The sequence below is a fragment of the Aulonocara stuartgranti genome, assembly GCF_965226115.1.
Source record: "Aulonocara stuartgranti genome assembly, chromosome: 18".
NCBI lineage: Eukaryota > Metazoa > Chordata > Actinopteri > Cichliformes > Cichlidae > Aulonocara > Aulonocara stuartgranti.
In genome coordinates this window covers 5,218,054-5,239,380 of record NC_138954.1, presented here as the reverse complement: position 1 = coordinate 5,239,380, position 21,327 = coordinate 5,218,054, and the positions used below count along the sequence as shown (strand labels likewise).

At 41.0% G+C, this 21,327-nt stretch overlaps 1 protein-coding gene and 1 long non-coding RNA gene across 3 annotated transcripts; one reads left to right on the top strand and one right to left on the bottom strand.

Moving 5' to 3' along the window:
• Window positions 1-2,089: 2,089 nt before the first annotated feature.
• LOC309694729 (uncharacterized protein) lies at window positions 2,090-19,662 on the bottom strand. Its single transcript, XM_082514938.1, has 3 exons — window positions 17,952-19,662; window positions 12,888-14,566; window positions 2,090-4,659 (listed from the first exon to the last, which is right to left on the bottom strand). Exons 1-3 carry the CDS (start codon window positions 19,615-19,617, stop codon window positions 2,917-2,919), a joined length of 5,088 nt encoding a protein of 1,695 aa, XP_082371064.1. The 5' UTR covers window positions 19,618-19,662; the 3' UTR covers window positions 2,090-2,916.
• Window positions 9,362-11,199, top strand: LOC309694607. Of its 2 annotated transcripts, none has more exons than XR_014272928.1 (3): window positions 9,362-9,385; window positions 9,588-9,718; window positions 10,602-11,199. It is a non-coding gene; the product is annotated as an uncharacterized lncRNA (long non-coding RNA). The 2 variants fall into 2 exon arrangements; XR_014272929.1 differs by lacking the exon at window positions 9,362-9,385 and adding an exon at window positions 9,392-9,473.
• Window positions 19,663-21,327: the final 1,665 nt, after the last annotated feature.

Genomic DNA, 21,327 nt, shown 5'->3' with positions numbered 1-21,327 from the left:
GCCCCCCCCCCCCCAGGTTCTCCAGCCTTTAGATTGATGTTAGTGTCATCTTCATTAACTGAAGTTTCTGTATGTTTCCTTATCATTTCATTCATTTTCTTCACTCCTTAACACATATCTGAGCTCCTTTGTGAACAGTCTTGAACTTCATTTTGTACCTGTTTTAATCACTCTAGCAGCTACTATGTTTGTCATTTCCATTATTTTTCTTGCACTAAACTATTTGCACTAAACAATAATTTCAGATAAACTGTAATTCCATTCATCCATCCTGCTTTTCTCAAATTTCTCTGTGGCTTTTTCACAGTTAGAAGGAAATGCTTCCCAGTCTGCCTTACTGAAGTCAAATGAGCAAAGTCATTTGTTTTATTCAGTAAAGCATTCCAGAGCTTTTCAGAAGACAAGGCCTATGAACCAAGTGATGCTTCTGCAAGGGCCTCAGAAAAGTAAAACGCTACACTCATCCACACAAAAGCATGTCTTTCATCTCTTCTAGGAGGAAATACTATATTTATATTGTTATATATTATAATTAGTCCTCCAGTGAAGTTAGTCTCATATCACATGTGGCTGCATTACATCCTGCAACACCTCGACCGCCCGGGAACTTATGCCATGGTCCTGTTTGTGGACTTTAGTTTGGCTTTTAACACCATTGTGCCTGAACTTCTCTCCTCCAAACTATCCCAGCTCAGTGTGTCACCAGCTGCCTGTCAGTGGATCACCAGCCTGACAGACAGGAAGCAGCAAGTGAGGCTGGGGGAGATCACCTCTGAAACTCGGTCCCTCAGTATTGGTGCCCCTCAAGGATGTGTCCTCCTTCTACACTAATGACTGCACCTCCAAGAACTCGGCTGTTAAACTCCTAAAGTTTGCAGATGTCACCACCGTCATTGGCCTCATTCAAGATGGTGATGAATCTACATACCGACAGGACGTTAAGCAGCTGGTACTCTGGTGCAGTCAGCACAGTCTGGAGCTGAACACTCTTAAGACTGTAGAGATGACAGTGGTGTTGGAGCTATTTGTTCTTTATTTTTTATTATTTTTGAAATTAGTTAAAGTTTGTTGTTAGTTTACTTATATTTTGGGGTTTATTTACAAGTTTATTTGTAGGTTAATATTTGTTTCAATGTTTTGTTTCTTTGATGTTACCTTGTTAAATTAGTCAGTAAAAGCTGTAGGGCCATTTTGTTTCTATAAATAAAGAGACTGGTATAGGACCAGTATGCACTGGGGTGAGCCTATGGGTTTTTACCAGAGCAGGAGAAGCAGCAGGAAGTAACTAAAAATGGATCTTGTTATTGCCAAACTGGATGAATAAACCATAAAAACGCAACTTTCAAGTTTGGACAGTGGACTTCTTTTGCCTGCATACGGAATATTATCGCAGTGCAGCAGTGGCTTGTGGACTTTTAATTGCGGGATGTTTGGTTGGTCAAACAAAAGGAATTGCCACTACAATTGGACTTCAGGAGACATCCCTTAACTCTGCTCCCCCTTACCATATCAGACAGCCCGGTGTCTACTGTGAAGATCTTGAAGTTCCTGGGTACCACCATCTCCCAGGACCTGAAGTGGGAGACCAACATCAACTCCATCCTCAAAAGGACCCAGCAGAGGATGTACTTCCTGAGACAACTGGGGAAGTACAGTCTTCCACAGGAGCTGCTGATCCAGTTCTACACTTCAGTCATTGAGTCTGTCCTGTGCTCCTCCATCACAGTCTGGTATGGTGCAGCCACTAAACAGGACAGGAGCAGACTGCAGCAGACTGTACAGGCAGCAGAAAGGATCATCGGCGCCCCCCTGCCCCCCATCCAGGAGCTGTACCTCTCAAGAACCAGGAAACGGGCAGGGAAAATCATCACAGACCCCTCACACCCTGCACACAGACTTTTTGACCTGCTGCCTTCTGGCAGACGGTACAGAAGCCTGCAGACCAGGACCACCCGACACAGGAACAGTTTCTTTCCCCTCGCCATCTCCCTTCTAAACAGTTGACCTGTATTAAATCCCAGTTCTTTGTATTCCTTACGGCAAAGAAAGACACAGCTCAAAGTGGTCAAACTCAAAAAATGATCTTTATTTTACGTTACCGGGAAGGGAGACCTGAACACACGAACACACAAGCTCAGGTCTGAAGCACAAACAGGAAGCCTAGTTATTTATATACTTCCTCTAGACGTCACACACACTTTAAGTTTCGATCAAACACCCTACTTAGTTTCACTTTCTGCCCGCAACTCATGTTCTCTGCAAAAGCATGCAGTTTCCTGTCAGTACTTTTGGCACAGACTGTACTCAGAGTTGGGCCTCTCTTATCCATAAAACAATATAATCAGCAAAGAAGCATTCAGATTATATTATGTCACACTGCTCCCACTGCCAAACTGCAGCTGCACCTTATGTACATTCTGTAGTATTCATTCCACCTCATTTCATTTCTGTATTTAATGTATATAAGTTTAGATTAGTTATTTATAGTTGGTTTACACAGCTTTGTGTATGTATGTGTGTATATAGACGTGTGTGTGTGTGTGTGTGTGTGTGTCAATATACCAAACAGATAAATGTATTTGTTTCTTTCTAAAGTAAAGACAAATAAAACTGCTTGACAAAGAATGTTCTGCTAATTTCTCTGTTAAAGCCCATGAAGTAGAAGACAAAAAAAGGTGGAGAAATATTTGTGTAAATAAAATTCATATCGATCACTGGTACCTTCAATGGACAAACAAACACAGGAAGGATCCCCTTTAAAAACTCAAAAACATCAAGAGAACAAAATGAAGATGTCAAAGTACCACCCATAATGTTTGACAGACAGCTGATCTCGGTGCAGAGCAGAAATGATGGAGAGAAAATAAAATGGAAACTAAAATATAGATTTAAACCCACAATATGAAAGTCTTCGGTCTATTTCAGTTTAATGAATTCAGCAATATCTCCATAATTGGTGTAAAGTCTAAGCCCAACGTAGAGCGGCTGAGTGAATGTGGTCTGGACTCTGTGGAGGAGAGTCATGGTTTCAGAGACGCTGTAGAAGGACAAAATACCTGCTCTGTGATCCAGGTACACTCCTACTCTGGAGGAACGAGGACCTGAGATGGGAATTTCAGTGTTGTTATGCCAAAATGTGTAACTATTTTTGGAACAATCTAGTGCCCAAGACTTGTCATTACGACCAAATCCACATTCATTTCGAGTCCCTGCTCTGCTGATATTCCTATATGCAACTGCTACAAAAACTCCCCCTCTCCTCACCACCTCCCAGTAACAACGTCCAGTCAGGCTCTCTCTACTCAGGACCTGCCACCATCCAGTAAATCTGTCTGGATGATCCAAAAAGGATTGTTGATGATACATGAATGTTACTTTTCTGTTCTCGTCTGATAATAACAGCTGTTTGTGTGCTGTGTTTGGATCCAGTGAGATTTTACATGAATATTTTAAGAATCCAGCTCTGGTCTTTGGCTCTGGTTGTGACAGTAAAACATCCACTTCAGTGACTGTCAGTGAGATGTTTGTCCATTCCTCTCTCAGAATGTCCTGTAGTTTATCTCTGACCTCTGACACAGCTGCTGTCACATCCTCAAAGTAGCTCAGAGGACGGATATTGATGCTGGATGAGTCTGTAGACTCACTGAGTGCTGACAGTGAGGGGTAGTTGTGTAGAAACTGGATGTGATCCTCTGTGTGTGAGAGCTGCTTCAGCTCAGCATCTTTCCTCTTCAGCTTAGTGATCTCCTGCTCCAGCTTCTCCTGAAGCTCTTTGACTCGACTCACTTCAGTTTCCTGCTGGGATCTGATCTGCTGCTTCACATCAGAGCTTCTTTTCTGGATGAGATGGATCAGCTCAGTGAAGATCTTCTCACTGTGCTCCACTGTTTGATCAGCAGACTGATTGATGGCCTCCACCTCCTGTTGAAGCAGCTTCACATCTTTCTCTCTGTCCTGGATTCTCTGCTGGATGTTTTGTCGACTCACCTCCAGCTCTCTCTGCCTCTCAGTCCTTTCTGCTGCAGCTGAGACTGTGTCGTGGCCTTTATGTTCATCCACAGAGCAGAGATAACAGATACTCTGCTGATCAGTACGGCAGAACATCTTCATCACCTCATCATGACGAGAGCAGATCTTCTCCTGGAGCTTCTTGGAGGGCTCCACCAGCTTGTGTTTCTTTAATGGAGCAACATCATAATGAGGCTGAAGGTGTTTCTCACAGTAAGAGACCAAACACACCAGACATGATTTCACAGCTTTCATTTCTCTTCCAGTGCAGAAATCACAGGCCACATCTTCAGGTCCAGCATAGCAGTGATCAGCAGGAGCAGCTTGGAGTCCAGTCTTCTTCAGCTGCTCCACTAAAACTGCTAACATGGTGTTTTTCACCAGGACAGGCCTCGCTGTGAAAGTCTGTCTGCACTGAGGGCAGCTGTAGATTTTCTTCTTGTCCTCTCCATCCCAAAAGCCATTAATACAGTTCATGCAGTAGTTGTGTCCACAGGGAATAGTCACTGGCTCCTTCAGCAGATCCAAACAGATCGAACAAGAGAAAGTTTCTTGGTCCAGCTGAACTCCTTTCTGCGCCATTTCTCCTCTCAGTGTCAGTGACTGTGTGAGTTTCACTTCCTTATAATTGAAAGCATTCGGAGCTCTTATCTAAACAACATGAGTTAGCTCTTCTGCGTCGCTGCACGTTGATTACAGCCATGTTCAAAGTGCAGACCTGAAGGGGAGGGAAGAAGGAAATATATGGACAGACAGTAGGTGCTGAGTCAGAGAGCAGGAAGAGGAGGGAGGATTATCAGGCTATGATTAATTCTAAGAAGAGGAAAGATGTGTGATTAGTACTTCTTATAACAGAGCTTGCTTCACATTTTAAACAGTTTTAAACAGTGTGTTTTAAAAGGTCTTTTAAAATAATCTAAGTCTGCGAAATTAATTCATCTTTTTATTTGTTTCAGTATTTAAAATACTCCATATAAAGAGAGAACATAGTGAATAACTTTTCAAAACTGAGCTGAGAACAAATGTAGTCCATTTATTTTTTATATTTTTAGTTACAAAACAGAAAATTCCAAATGCTCCTAAAAGAAAACCGAGCAACAATAACAGAGATTTATAACGTCTCTTCCTTCGTCACCTGTTTGTTTTTCAAGTTGCTTTTGACAGTTAGTTCTTATACTCTTGTCTCATGTGTGACAATATAGGGCACATGCCTTTATTGTTCATAGCAGGAGGTGTTTAAATTTTCATCCTCTGACTTGTTCTCAGGACGTCTAGAGACAATAATCAAGTGCACTCAAAGGAACTTTGCTTCAGTGACCATGCCCTTAGCCCACAGTGGATATTTGTAAGGGGGTGATTGCAAAACATTGCCGCTGTCACGCAGTTTCATATGATTGAGTCGTGTGTTTATGAGTCAGTAACTGTTATTTCATTGGCAGGTTAAGTGGATTATGCTGGTTATAACTGTTAAAGTTATATGTCTCATTTACAGATTATTCCAAACTTTTCATACACACTAAAAAATGCTGGGTTATTTTCATAATCAACTTCTGTGTAAAAGCTGTAGGTTCGTAAATCGGGTTATTGTGACCAAATATTGGTGCAAAAGTCATGACTCAGGAGTTGGGATGATGATGTGCCGGGTTCTTCAGTTCACTCCACAGCTTGACTAATCCTGTTGGGTCACAGGTTGGGCAGCTTTGATAAAACATTGAGTCAAAATTTCACACAATTGTTTGGGTTGAAGATAAGCCTCAGAAGAAGCCACATCAGTCTTCACACTGCCATGTTCAACTAGAAATGACCTGATCAGATATCACTGGACTTCTCCACTACTCAGGGGCGATTCTAGGATCAGAGCTTTGGGGGTGCTGAGCACCAGGAGAGCTGCCCAGCCAGGCAAGATAAACTTTACTTGTCACAATGAGACTTCTTCCCCATCTCTGTCAGTCCTGATTCTATGTCTTTATTTCCAGAGCCGGCTCTTTTTAGTGAGCCGAGCCGAAAGAGCCGAAAATCCCATCACTAGTATTAAGCCTTTTGGTTCTTAGTCAACAGAGATTGACAGACCACGTGACTTTCGCGCATTGCTTTGTGGGTACCCGTGGCAACAACATCAAGACACTGCATCAAACACTAGCATTTCCAGCACCGATAATCATTAATTCTGAGGTTTTAATCCCTACTTGCATTTTATTTGCCCCAAAAACAGTTATGTACAAAATGACGAAGAACTCGACAGGTCCGTACGAAGACAGACTTGACGAAAAGACCAAAAAACAAAGTACGAGGAAAAAATCAAAGGAGAGATTTTCAATCTCTACACACAACGCTAAGTTGTTAAAGGGTTAACCTGGCAGGGCTGAGAATGTTGGTTGACCCTCCTCAGTATACAGCTAATGGAGGAAGTGGAAAGGAAGGCTCTTGGCTCTTTCAAAGGAAGAGTACCCAGCCACTGGTACAGATATGTGGACGACACCTGGGTCAAAATCAAGACACAAGAAGTGGAATCCTTCACTGCGCACATTAACGCTGTGGATAAAAACATCAAGTTCACCAGGGAAGACACAAAGGACGACTGTCTGCCTTTCCTGGACTGCGCTGTGCACATTGAAGAGAACGGCAAACTCAACATCGAAGTTTACCGGAAGTCCACACACACGGACCAGTACCTCCTCTTTGACTCCCATCACCCTTTGAAACTTGGAGTAATCAGGACCCTACACCACCGGGCAGAACATGTTCCCTCTAAGCCTGAAGGGAAAAAGAAGGAACACACACATGTAAAGGAAGCACTCAAAACGTGCGGCTATCCTAAATGGGCGTTCTTAAAGTCAGCAAAGAGGCACAGAAAAGAAGATCAGACACCAGCGAGGGAGGATAAGAAGGACAGACGCAACAACATTGTCATCCCCTATGTAGCCGGTGTATCAGAGAAACTCAGGAGAGTTTTCTCCAAGCATGACATCCCAGTGTATTTCAGACCCAGCAACACGCTCAGACAGAAACTGGTTCACCCGAAAGACAAAACGCCAAAACACAGACTTAACAATGTGGTGTATGCTGTACAGTGCAGCGAGGAATGCTCAGACCTCTACATTGGAGAGACCAAACAGCCACTTCACAAGCGCATGGCACAACACAGAAGAGCCACCTCCACAGGACAAGACTCAGCAGTCCATCTGCATCTTAAGGATAAAGGACACTCTTTCGAGGATGCCAATGTTCACATTTTGGACAGAGAGGACAGATGGTTTGAAAGAGGAGTGAAAGAAGCCATCTATGCCCACTGTGAGCGACCATCTTTGAACAGAGGCGGGGGTTTACGACACCAACTCTGCCATCTATAATCCAGTTTTGAGATCCCTTCCCAGACGCCTTAACGCCCACTCACATCCTGGGCCATCTGATCTCAGGAATTCACATGATAAGGTGGGGCCAGGTTTCACAATGAACACACCCGAAACTCTGGCTGATTGGGACCCACACCCAGTTTCCCACCTTGGCTCAGGCGATTAGAGGATCATCAGGGGGTCCTTTTGTCCCTCTGTGGGGGGTTACTCCCACTAGGTTTATATCTGGGACTCTCCACCATTTGACCTTAGAACTGAAGAAGCTTCTCGGATGAGAGGTGAAACGTCTTCAAGCAACTTAAAGAAGTCCAGACGCTTTTCTTTGCAAGCTCCTTTGACTACGATGACCTGGATGACTGAGAACCTTCACAGACATAGTTACTGATTACTTTTTTCAAGTAACTTGACCAACACTGCTCGTGAGGGTAATGTGCAGCTCGATACTGAAATATCGATTCCTACGATACCAGTCATTTATGTTCTAGAATCGATTCTCATAATAAAATATCGATATTTTAGTAATTTAGGGTAAGTTTGTAGTTTATCATTAACAGGAACACAGTGGAAAGAAACTATATCATTCGGATTGTCTACATAGGAAGGAACTACTTCCTCTTCCACCTTTCATAGTCATGTGCGAAATACGGCTGCATAAATGTGTCGCAGCCCCTTGGCGTGTGCACTCACAATAATGGCTGAGCGTAAATGGAGTCATGTGTGGACGTATTTTACCTCCACAAACAGCTGAGACATGGTTTGCAATACATGTGGCAAGAAAGTGAGGTGTTGTGGCCAGTGTTGGGGAGTAACGGAATACATGTACCGCCGTTACGTATTTAAAATACAATTGAGTAATTGTATTCCGTTACAGTTACCGTTTAAAAAGGTGGTATTCAGAATACAGTTACTTTGTTGAAATAAATGGATTACACTGCGGTACTTTCCTGTTTCATTTTGTCGCGGGTCAGGACTGTTTGGGTTTTGTTTGACAGCTACGTTCTGTTGTTCCAGGCTGTTGAAGCAGTGCCACAAGCCAATTTAACGCAACCTCTCACACCGCGCATGCGCAAACACAGAAATGGAAGTGAAAAAGACGGAGAGGCATGGCAGTGCAGTGTGATCTGGACACAAGCGATGGAGGCACAACTTTGGCAAGCTCATCCAAGCCTTTTAGATGTGGCCTCACAAAATTATCACAACCAACAACTGTGAAAATAGATGGAGATTGCTGCTCAAGTGCAGCTGCCTGGTCAATGTTTTTCACTAGCAATCTAGCAAAGTTGATAGTGGTGATTCAATCGTACAGTTTGAGCAGGAGCTGAATAATGCGGGGAAAAAAATATGAAAAAAAATATATGCACAGTGTATGCCCAGCTTTAGATGGAGGCAGTGCTAGCTATTCTATCACACTGAGTGAAAGCAGGCTGCCATTAATTCACAAACTAAAGTCATCGACTTCATTGTCCGAATGATTGGTCCAGGGTACACAAGCTGTGCAATCACACTTGCTTATATTTTTTCAACCTATATCTATGTACATTTACTTTAATGAAAATTAAAATTGAGAAATTTTATCCTTGCTAACTTTTGAGTATTGTGATGGACCTAGCAGTGAAGGAGCGTCAGGCAATGGTTAAAGTGCAAAAAAAAGTTTTTTTTATTTGGACCTAAAACAAACTTGGTTAAATTATACAGAAAATTCAAAATCTTGGGCCCATATACCGTAAAATAGCTCAAAGTCTCAGAACTCTTCTCTAAAGCTGGTAACAAACAATACTACTAACTCAAACAAACTAACCTACCTAGAGGAGACAAAGGGGAAACCTAAACAGTGGCTGATCAGCCAACAAAAACACAGAAAGGCGTAGAACACACAAAACCCAACTAAAACTAACATAGCAAATTCAATTCCCCCCCCCCCATAATCCAGAATTGTGGTATGACCCAATTTGCAGGTCTCCACATAGGCTTGCTCTGCACCTTTTAGCTCATCAACCAAGGGACTGGGAGCAGCTGCCACTGAGGTAACTCAGAAAACAAAGATAGATACATAACAGTGCAAACTAAAATGTGTGCACTTATTTTAGAATACAGTATTATGTGATTGTATAAGTAAGTTAATTCTGAACTAAAACAAATTCTTTATTAATCTGTAAATTAAATCCTATATTTAATGTTAATTTTGAAAATGTTTCTAAAATTAACATTAAAATGTTTTAACTTTAGAACATCTGTGAGGTACACCTGAGGGGGACATCTTTGGTTGCCAGTCTTGAGGAACACCAGCACACATCCATGCATGAGAGATGCATGGTCCGGATACTTATTTTACACTGAATGGAGTTCTATGGAGAAAAGTGAGTGTTTCTTGTGCGAAATCAGTTATAAGGCTTTGGTGGTGGTGGTGTGTGTGGCATTTTCAATGTGGCTAGATTTGGGCTGCTTGGTCAGAACGTCAGGGACACTGCACTGTGCTGGCCCAAGTGAAATTACTCCATTGGCAGTTCCTAAAGTGTGCGCTGTGGTGATGAAAACAAAGAGGATCTGTTAAAAATGTTTGGTTTCTTTCCTCTTCTTTTTCCCCCCAAAGCTTCTACTCTTCGTAGTTGTTTATTTTACAAGAAATCTACAGGAAAGTAAAGTTTTGTTTATCCAATTTTATTAAATGCAAATGTTTTTGCTTGCAGCCCAACTTCAGGAATAAAGGCAATTTTGGCATCAATCATAGATCAGTTGGTATGTTTAAAGGACTGTCGTATCTACACTTTAATACACACGACAACAGTTAAAAAAAACCCTGAATATTGGTCAATTTTTTCAATCAGTATAATGAGTGTCACTGTGATTATAAAAATAAATATCCAAATTGTATTTACTCAATTTCCTTATGTCACTAATCCAAGTGACTTCTTCAGTCATATGCACATTTAAGGTGCATTTGTACATTTGTTTAAATCTATTGCGAAGTTGGCAAAAAGGTTTATACAATATTGTGACAATATAAAGTGTGTGAAACATACTTGAGCTTGACTTAGTCCATCTCCTAACAATTAATTGCCAGTATTCACAACCACAAACTGGTCTGCTTCATTGTTGTTTGGTTCTCATTGAGCAAATGTCAAGCGTAGTGTTGGAGCTCACCACTCCAGGATTACAGACAAGTTAACATTAACCAAACAACTGCAAATAATATTTTAAATCTTACTTTATTGATCCTTTTCTTTTGTTTAAACATTTCAGGATGTGTGGTTCAGCCCTTGCACAGATCATAGGCCAGCAACTGGATTTCCAGCGGAGCATCTACACAATGTCAGGGAGAGGCTTCGTTCCTCGTCGTGACATTGTGTAGAAGATTTCAGCACCAAAGAAACCCCAAGAAAATGTTCATTTTGCCTGGTACTAGAAGATAGATTTGTTTCTGCTTTTTGTGGCAATCTACAGTCTGTTGATGGCTGCTTTAAATCATTTTTTGTTTTTGATGCAAGTTAACCAAAGTCATGCACCCAGGTTTGGAAATTCCTTCACACTGTCATCTAAGCATTGGAATAGAAGAATCACATGAAAGGAATCAAATGTGATCAAATTAAAGAGGACTCATTTAGCTATGATGGAAGTGTAAAATGTTGCATATAAAGGTGCATGAAATGATCTGAGAGGGAGATTCCCTCAGTAATTTGTTCTAAAACAGAACCAGCTTTACTTAGCATGTCTTCATGTGTATGAACCATTACATATGCTGTAACCAAAGACTGATTTGAAGCAATGGATATAATATAATGAATTATATACTTTTTTTTAAACTTGCATTTTACTTTCATTTATATATATTTTGTATGAATTTTGCCATCTATATTCTATGTATCATATGGCAATAAAAGTAGTTTTGAATCTAGTTTTTATATGATGAATTTTATAGTAAGAAGTCTTACCTCAAATGATAATAGTAATATAACCCTTGTGATGGGTTCTGAGTTTCTATCCAATCTTTTTTTTTTTTTTTTAACCTCCGCTTTAAACACTGGTCAGTGTAACCCAGTTTTTGGATAGGTAAATGGCCTGTATTTTTATAGCGCTTTACTAGTCCCTAAAGGACCCCAAAACCCTATACACATTCAGTCACACTGGTGATGGCAAGCTACATTGTTGTAGTTATCCAAACCCAGTGTGCTGGGTCAAAACAATAACCGAACCCTGTTAAGTTGAAACAACCCAGGGTTGGCTCGGTCCGTATTTGACCCAGCACTGTGTTATGAATGGGCTATTTTTAACCCAGCTTTTTTTAGTGTGCATATGTGAACATGATCCATAAACACTGCCATGGACTGTTCAACAGCTAGTATCTTATATCAAAGAAAAATTAGACAAAATTCCTCCCTCAAAACAGCAGCTGGTCTCCTCAGTTCAGACTGTTGTTAAAAGACGATGCAAAATTAAACTGTGTGTGGTGGCGCGAAGGTGGATAACCAGTAAAGATAAATGCTAAATGGCCTGTATTTATATAGCACTTTACTAGTCCCTAAGAACCCCAAAGCGCTTTACATATCCAGTCATCCACCCATTCACACACACATTCACACACTGGTGATGGCAGCTACATTGTAGTCACAGCCACCCTGGGGCGCACTGACAGAGGCGAGGCTGCTGGACACTGGCGCCACTGGGCCCTCTGACCACCACCAGTAGGCAACGGGTGAAGTGTCTTGTCCAAGGTCACAACAATCAAGACTGTCGGAGCCGGAAGAAGAAGCACCTGGGCTTGTTATTAGCAAGCAGAGATGAGGCAGGTCAATTTCACAAATCAAAATTTATTAGGAAAAAACCCACTAAAAGCATAGAGCTGCAAAACCAGAGAACTTCCTAGGCTGACAATGCAAAACCTTACAACACCTTATTAACAAACATTAATTAAAAAGACAAGGCTCGCTGCCACAGTGCTAACCTAGTTAAAATGGCAGCTCAGTAAAATAATTAAAGTGGTGGAGTTTTTCACAAAGTAAACATTAAAGATAGTGTTTGATTACTGTTAAAACTTCAATTAATTTAACTACAATAACACTACAGATCTGTATCACTTCATTTTGTTTGTTTATTAAAAAGAAAGAGAAATATTTAGTCAAAAAGACAGATGTAAATATAATCATACATATGTTTAAAAATGTACAAACTAATGATTAAAAAAATGTGTTATGAAGGAATCTGCTGATTTCTATGTTAAGGTTTATTAAGTGGAAGAGGAAAAAACAAAATAGAAGCAAAACAATACAAATACAGGGAGCACAAAAAAAGTTTACATTTTCATGTGGAGAAATATTTTTATGGATAAAAATATTAATGAGCAGTGGTAGGCTCTATGGCTAAACGGGAAAGATCTCCACCAAAAAAACCAAGATGCCGAGGTACCACCCATAATGTCTGACTGACAGCTGATCTTTGTGCAGCGCAGAAATGCCACAATATTGCTGCAGAGAAAATAAAATGGAAACTAAAATGCAGATTTCAACCTACAATATGAAAGACTTCAGTCTATTTCAGTTTAATGAACTCAGCAGTGTCTCCAAAATTGTGGTAAAACCAGAGTCCAGCATAGAGCAGCTGAGTGAATGTGGTCTGGACTCTGTGGAGGAGAGTCATGGTTTCAGAGACGCTGTAGAAGGACAAAATACCTGCTCTGTGATCCAGGTACACTCCTACTCTGGAGGAACGAGGACCTGAGACAAGAGTTTTAATGTTGTTGTACCAAAATGTGTAACTGTTTTTGGAACAATCTAATGCCCAAGACTTGTCATTACGTCCAAAGGCACATTCATTCCTCCACCATGCTCTGCTGATATTCTTGTATGCGACTGCTATAATAACTCTCCCTTTCCTCTCCACCTCCCAGTAACAACGTCCAGTCAGACTCTCTTTACTCAGGACCTGAGACATTCCAGTGAATTTGTCTTGATGATCAAAATAAGACTGTTGATGCTTCACATATGTTACTTTTCTGTTCCCCTCTGATAATAACAGCTGTGTGTGTGCTGTGATTGGGTCCAGTGTGATTTCACATGAATATTTTAAGAATTCAGCTCTGGTCTTTGGCTCTGGTCGTGACAGTAAAACATCCACTTCAGTGACTGTCAGTGAGATGTTTGTCCATTCCTCTCTCAGAATGTCCTGTAGTTTATCTCTGACCTCTGACACAGCTGCTGTCACATCCTCAAAGTAGCTCAGAGGACGGATATTGATGCTGGATGAGTCTGTAGACTCACTGAGTGCTGACAGTGAGGGGTAGTTGTGTAGAAACTGGATGTGATCCTCTGTGTGTGAGAGCTGCTTCAGCTCAGCATCTTTCCTCTTCAGCTCAGTGATCTCCTGCTCCAGCTTCTCCTGAAGCTCTTTGACTCGACTCACTTCAGTTTCCTGCTGGGATCTGATCTGCTGCTTCACATCAGAGCTTCTTTTCTGGATGAGATGGATCAGCTCAGTGAAGATCTTCTCACTGTGCTCCACTGTTTGATCAGCAGACTGATTGATGGCCTCCACCTCCTGTTGAAGCAGCTTCACATCTTTCTCTCTGTCCTGGATTCTCTGCTGGATGTTTTGTCGACTCACCTCCAGCTCTCTCTGCCTCTCAGTCCTTTCTGCTGCAGCTGAGACTGTGTCGTGGCCTTTATGTTCATCCACAGAGCAGAGATAACAGATACTCTGCTGATCAGTACGGCAGAACATCTTCATCACCTCATCATGACGAGAGCAGATCTTCTCCTGGAGCTTCTTGGAGGGCTCCACCAGCTTGTGTTTCTTTAATGGAGCCACATCATAATGAGGCTGAAGGTGTTTCTCACAGTAAGAGACCAAACAGACCAAACATGTTTTTAAAGCCTTTAGCTTTCTTCCAGTGCAGAAATCACAGGCCACATCTTCAGGTCCAGCATAGCAGTGATCAGCAGGAGCAGCTTGGAGTCCAGTCTTCTTCAGCTGCTCCACTAAATCTGCTAACATGGTGTTTTTCATAACAATAGGTGTCGGTGTGAAAGTCTGTCTGCACTGAGGGCAGCTGTAGGTTTTCTTCTCCTCCTCTCCATCCCAAAAGCCATTAATACACTTCATACAATAGCTGTGTCCACAGGGAATAGTCACCGGATCGTTCAGAAGATCCAAACAGATCGAACAAGAGAAAGTTTCTTGGTCCAGCTGAACTCCTTTCTGCGCCATTTCCCCCTCTTAGTGTCAGTGACTGTGTGAGTTTCACTTCCTTATAAATGAAACTAGTCTGAGTTCTTATCTAAACAACAGGAGTTTTTAAAGTGAATCATTCCTGTCAGCTCTTCTGCGTCACCACATGTTGTTTACAGCCATGTTCAAAGTGCAGACCTGAAGGGGAGGGAAGAATGAAATATATGGACAGACAGTAGGTGCTGAGTCAGAGCAGGAAGAGGAGGAAGGGTGATCCGGCTATGATTAAGTCCAAAAAGAGGAAAAATGTTTGATTAGTAGTTGTTACAACGGAGCTTGATTTGTATTTTAAACTGTTGTAGACGGCGTGTTTTAAAACCTCTTTTAAAATAATCTGTGCATGTGCTAAATTTTATCTCATTCATTTCAGTAATTCACCTATTCTTTATAAAGAGAGAACACAGTGAATAACTTGTCAAAACTGAGCTGAGAGCAAATCTAGACCATACAGTTTTTACATTTTTATTTACAAAACAGAAAATTCCAAATGCTCATAAAAGAAAACTGAGCAATAATAACAGAGATTTATAACGTCTCTTCCTTCATCCCAGTGCAGACATAATCATCTTTTCCCACTATTTGTTGTTCAAGTTGCTTGTGACAGCGCATTCAAAGGAACTTTGCTTCAGTGACCATGCCCTTAGCACACAGTGGATATTCGTAAGGGAGTGGTTGAAGAACATTGCAGCTGTTTTATACTGTGTTGGTAAAATTATTTAGCACTAATTTAATAGCAGCAGCTATTGTGACAATTACACCCAGCTGTATTAGGAATTAAGTTAAAGAACTGTTCTGCTTTTTAGTTTAAGTCTTGCTAGTTTTGCCGTATTTGTGCCTTACTATTAGCAAATTTGCGAGCCATAAGCTATAAAGCAAACGTATTGTGTACACTGACCCCTTGTGGACATTGTGAAACATCGTTTCTGTAATTTCTGACAGTTTACTTCTTATAACATTTCTGACTCTCAAGCTGAGACTAATCTTATTCACTAACATGATCTTAGAAAAGGAATGTGTCTCTAAATGTCTCTTATGTGTGTTCAACTGTATTTAAAAAAATTTAAAAAAATTAATTCAATGACATAATTGTTAACATAATTGTTAACCATACTTTTGTAGTAAACCCATATTGTATTCATAATAGAACAAAGAAAACATATCAAATGTTTAAACATACATTTGCTATTGAATTTAAAGGTAAGCAACACATTTTAAAAATTAGTAAGCAGGCAGCAAAAGGCAGGAAAAGTGAGTGGTACTTAAAAGAAACAGCTGGATGAACATCTTACAAATAAATTGGTTTAACTGTCTTAAGTGTTTATGGTTTAACTGTCTAAACTCAAGACTTTTAGTTTTAGTCATTTAAACTTGTTGTGCTTGGACCTTAAAATTTTCCTGTACCCCTGAAAATAAAGTTTAAGCTCTAATTAGAATGTTACATTAGTAATATTTGTTTATTTATTTTATTAAGACCATGATAGTTTCACATACCTTTGATTTGTATATTTATTTCGGGTTTCCAGATGGTATCCAGCAGTCTGAGCCTCTCCTGCCCGGTTCAGACAATGATGTGGTCAACCCCCTGACTGTTGCAGAGTTCCTCCTGTTCCTCTTTAATCTGAGGAGGCTCTGGGTCCTCCGGCATCAGACTGGAGCTCCTCTCTTGGTTACAGATCTGCTGGTCTGCGAGAACCTCCGATCGGGCGATCGTGGCTCAAGAGTTGGGAGGTCGCCTTTAATCGGAAGGTTGCCGGTTCGAGCCCCGGCTTGGACAGTCTCGGTCGTTGTGACCTTGGGCAAGACACTTCACCTGTTACCTACTGGTGGTGGTCAGAGGGCCCGGTGGTGCCAGTGTCCGGCAGCCTCGCCTCTGTCAGTGCGCCCCAGGGTGGCTGTGGCTACAATGTAGCTGCCATCACCAGTGTGTGAATGGGTGGATGACTGGTTGTGTAAAGCGCTTTGGGGTCCTTAGGGACTAGTAAAGCGCTATATAAATGCAGGCCATTTACCGTCCTTGCTCCTCTTTTTTTTTTTTTTTTTTTTTTGAGAAGTCTTGACAAACAAAGAGACACAAGTGATAATGGGAAAATTTTAAAGTGAACAAATGTGACAAATGCTTCAAGAGCACCGTGTAAGTGACTCGAGTTCTGATACTTTTTAGACAAGTTAAAAGTAGAAAACATTCAGGTAGCTGCTGCCAGCTTCACAGTTGTGTAACATACAGCTGGTGGGGTTAGGTAAATTGTTGACTCTACATATGCCCATAAGCATGGATCTAAATTAGAAGGATGAGGGAACCAGAACAGGAAATTGACCTGATTATATAATCATAATAATATTCACAGTACTAATTGTTATTATTACTGTTGTTGTTGTTATTTAACTCCACTGTTGAAACAGTGGACAGCTTTCACTACCTTAAATCCAGGGACTCAAAGACGCTCAACAACTGCTGTTTTAAAAAAGCTGCTAGACCTCAAATCCTCAAAGGCCAACAAGTAAAAGAAAAGTTCACAGACTGAGGAATCTTCCTTTGTGAAAAACATGAACTCTGAACTTTGAGGTGTTTCAGGATGATAACTACTTCAGTTATTCTCTCAGATTAGTTTGACATTTTCTCAATTAGATTTGAGTGAGATACTGGAATGAAGACAGATAAAAATAGTTTGTTCAACAAAGTTATAGTAATAGTCTTCGGTTTGTTCATATGTTTCATCACGACAAGAAAGATATGAACAAAATCAGGTTTTAGATCCCCCCGAAAACTTTGGTCTTCCAAACAGGAAAATAGAAATGTAATTTATATTAAGAAGGAAACAAAGTTTTCAGTATTTTATATATTATATAAATAAATATAAATATTTAGTGTTTTTAGTATCTAATAAAAAATACCAGTTTTTTTTCAGATATTAAACAAAAATAACTTTTAAATGTAGTCATAGAAATGACTACATTTAAAAATTAAAAATTAAAAAAATACATTTAAAAATGTACAAACTGGTGAGAAAAAACAATTGTTATAAAGGAAACTCAGCCTATTTCTCTGTTAAGGTTTATTAAGTGGAAGAGGAAAAAACATACAAATCCATCAATACAAATACAGAGAGCACAAAAAAGTTTACATTTTCATATGGAGAAATATTTTTATACATGAAAATAATCATGAGCAGTGATAGGCTACAAGGCTAAAGAGTAACAGGAAAGAGCTCCACTGAAACAAACAAGATGCTCAGGTACCACCCATAATATCCAACCGGTAGCTGACCATTGTTCAGGCGCAGAAATGCCACAATATTGCTGCAGAGAAAATAAAATGGAAACTAAAATGCAGATTTCAACCTACAATATGAAAGACTTCAGTCTATTTCAGTTTAATGAACCCAGCAGTGTCTCCAAAATTGTGGTAAAACCAGAGTCCAGCATAGAGCGGCTGAGTGAATGTGGTCTGGACTCTGTGGAGGAGAGTCATGGTTTTAGTGATGCTGTAGAAGGACAAAATACCTGCTCTGTGATCCAGGTACACTCCTACTCTGGAGGACCCAACATTTGAAATAGGAGTTTGAATGTTGTTATGCCAAAATGTGTAACTGTTTTTGGAACAATCTAATGCCCAAGACTTGTCATTACGTCCAAAGGCACATTCATTCCTCCACCATGCTCTGCTAATGTTCTTGTATGCGACTGCTATAATAACTCTCCCTTTCCTCTCCACCTCCCAGTAACAACGTCCAGTCAGACTCTCTTTACTCAGGACCTGCAACCATCCAGTGAATTTGTCTTGATGATCAGAATAAGACTGTTGATGCTTCATAAATGTTGCTTTTCTGTTCCCCTCTGATAATAACAGCTGTTTGTGTGCTGTGTTTGGATCCAGTGTGATTTCACATGAATATTTTAAGAATCCAGCTCTGGTCTTTGGCTCTGGTGGATCTGACACTAAAGCATCCACTTCAGTGACTGTCAGTGAGATGTTTGTCCGTTCCTCTCTCAGAATGTCCTGTAGTTTATCTCTGACCTCTGACACAGCTGCTGTCACATCCTCAAAGTAGCTCAGAGGACGGATATTGATGCTGGATGAGTCTGTAGACTCACTGAGTGCTGACAGTGAGGGGTAGTTGTGTAGAAACTGGATGTGATCCTCTGTGTGTGAGAGCTGCTTCAGCTCAGCATCTTTCCTCTTCAGCTCAGTGATCTCCTGCTCCAGCTTCTCCTGAAGCTCTTTGACTCGACTCACTTCAGTTTCCTGCTGGGATCTGATCTGCTGCTTCACATCAGAGCTTCTTTTCTGGATGAGATGGATCAGCTCAGTGAAGATCTTCTCACTGTGCTCCACTGTTTGATCAGCAGACTGATTGATGGCCTCCACCTCCTGTTGAAGCAGCTTCACATCTTTCTCTCTGTCCTGGATTCTCTGCTGGATGTTTTGTCGACTCACCTCCAGCTCTCTCTGCCTCTCAGTCCTTTCTGCTGCAGCTGAGACTGTGTCGTGGCCTTTATGTTCATCCACAGAGCAGAGATAACAGATACTCTGCTGATCAGTACGGCAGAACATCTTCATCACCTCATCATGACGAGAGCAGATGTTCTCCTGGAGCTTCTTGGAGGGCTCCACCAGCTTGTGTTTCTTTAATGGAGCCACATCATAATGAGGCTGAAGGTGTTCCTTACAGTAAGAAGCCAGACAGACTAAACATGATTTCACAGCTTTTAACTTCATCTCAATGCAGAAATCACAGGCCACATCTTCAGGTCCAGCATAGCAGTGATCAGCAGGAGCAGCTTGGAGTCCAGTCTTCTTCAGCTGCTCCACTAAAACTGCTAACATGGTGTTTTTCACCAGGACAGGTCTCGGTGTGAAAGTCTGTCTGCACTGAGGGCAGCTGTAGACTTTCTTCTCGTCCTCTCCATCCCAAAAGCCATTAATACAGTTCATGCAGTAGCTGTGTCCACAGGGAATAGTCACCGGATTCTTCAGCAGATCCAAACAGATCGAACAAGAGAAAGTTTCTTGGTCCAGCTGAACTCCTTTCTGCGCCATTTCTCCTCTCAGTATCAGCGACTGTGTGAGTTTCACTTCCTTATAACTGAAACTAATGCAGTAAATGGGGCCTGTCAGCTATTCCACGTCACTACATGCTGGTTACACCCATCTTCAAAGTTTAGATCTGAAGGGGAGGGAACACAGAAACATGTGGACAGAGAGGAGGTGCTGAGTCAGAGAGTGGGAGGAAGTGGGAGGTTTATCAGACTGTGTGTCATTAACACTTTTTATAACGGAGCATTTTTCACATTTTAAAAATACTATTCAAACTTTTTAAAAATTATCTTCTACATCTGCTAAATTAATCATTTTATTCATTTCAATAACCACTGACACTCTAACTACATGTCTCTGGACTCTGAGGAAGCCAGAGTGCCCAGAGATAAGGACAACATGCAAATCACATCGAAAGGCTTGTACAGATCCTGCACAGGACATAGTATGAGACCAGTATCACCTTCAGTGTCATACACACTGAATTGTAATTGTTAGGGTGCCTGGGTCGTTGACCCAGAGGTTTAAGTTTTCATTATTATTGTACTTTGATTTTTGCCTTTATTTATCATTTCTAGTCTTTTGGTTTCTTTGTCTGAGTTGTACCTGCTGGTTTCTGTTCTGTGTTGCCTCCCCTGTCTGCTGTATCCCCATGTCAAGTCTGCGTCTCTGTGTTATGTTTCCATTTTTACTTTGAAAGTCCGTGTCTCATGTTAATGTGTCTGGTTTTGCTTCCTTTGTCTTTTTAGGCCTGAGTTTCTGTCCAGCCACCTGTTGCTGCTGGAGGGTCCGAGAGGCCCGTCCAGCAACCTGCCTCCGCTGGAGGGTCCGAGAGGCCCGTCCAGTCTTCGTTGCCTGCAGTGCCACCACCTGCTTCTCCATCTGCGGCTTCCACGCTGTCGTCGCCTGGTCCTGCCTCGCCTGGTCATGAATAAACTCTATGTAGAGGGGAAATGTACATACCAAGTCTACATTTGCACAAAAGTCTACAGGAGAAGCAGCAAAAGTGCAGACATTCTGAGCAGATACTCTGTACAGATGCTAGTGTTAGAAATTCTCAAGTAAAAGTAGAAATACTGATTCAACTTCTTTACTCAAGTAAAGGTGAAAAAGTCAGCAAGAACAAAGCAAAAGTAAAAATCAAGTTTTTTGCTGGATGTCAAACATATGAAATACTCTTGAGCAAATTTATTTAGCAAAATCCACAATGGTATAACCATGCAAAATAAAAGATGCCCAAGTGTGCACCCTCATGCTTGTCTTTGAACTGTATGTGAAGCGTACATCTACAGCTGAAAAGAGACTGTTTCCATAATTTGTGAATTTACTGATTTGTTGTTAATGTGACACTTTTTTTCATGAACTGCAGATGATGAAATTCTCTTTATTTGAGAAAATATATCCTTATACTAGTAACAACTTCTTTACTATGTGAATAAACTATTTGAACAACTAAATCAGAATCAGAATATTTTATTGATTCTGATTCTGATTCAGTTAATGGGTTCAGAGTGAAATCCAATACACACAGTTTAGTTTAGAATCACAAATTAATCTAACCCCACTAACTACATGTCTCTGGACTGTGAGGAAGCCAGAGTGCCCAGAGATAAACACAAGGACAACATGCAAATCACACAGAAAGGCCTTGCACAGTTGCACAGTGCTGGAGGCCTTAAAGCCTTTCAATAGATATAAGAAGATGGTTAAGGC

What these genes read in the sequence shown, in the direction of transcription:
- LOC309694729 (XM_082514938.1), bottom strand. Translation starts at nt 19,617, where the DNA reads ATGGCGCAGAAAGGAGTTCAGCTGGACCAAGAAACTTTCTCTTGTTCG. An exon ending in AGACACTGCTGGGTTCATTA is followed by an intron (nt 14,567 to 17,951) that starts AACTGAAATAGA and finishes ACTGACACTAAG; the next exon opens with AGGGGGAAATGGCGCAGAAA. An exon ending in CTGAGTTCATTAAACTGAAA is followed by an intron (nt 4,660 to 12,887) that starts TAGACTGAAGTC and finishes CATGTTGTTTAG; the next exon opens with ATAAGAGCTCCGAATGCTTT.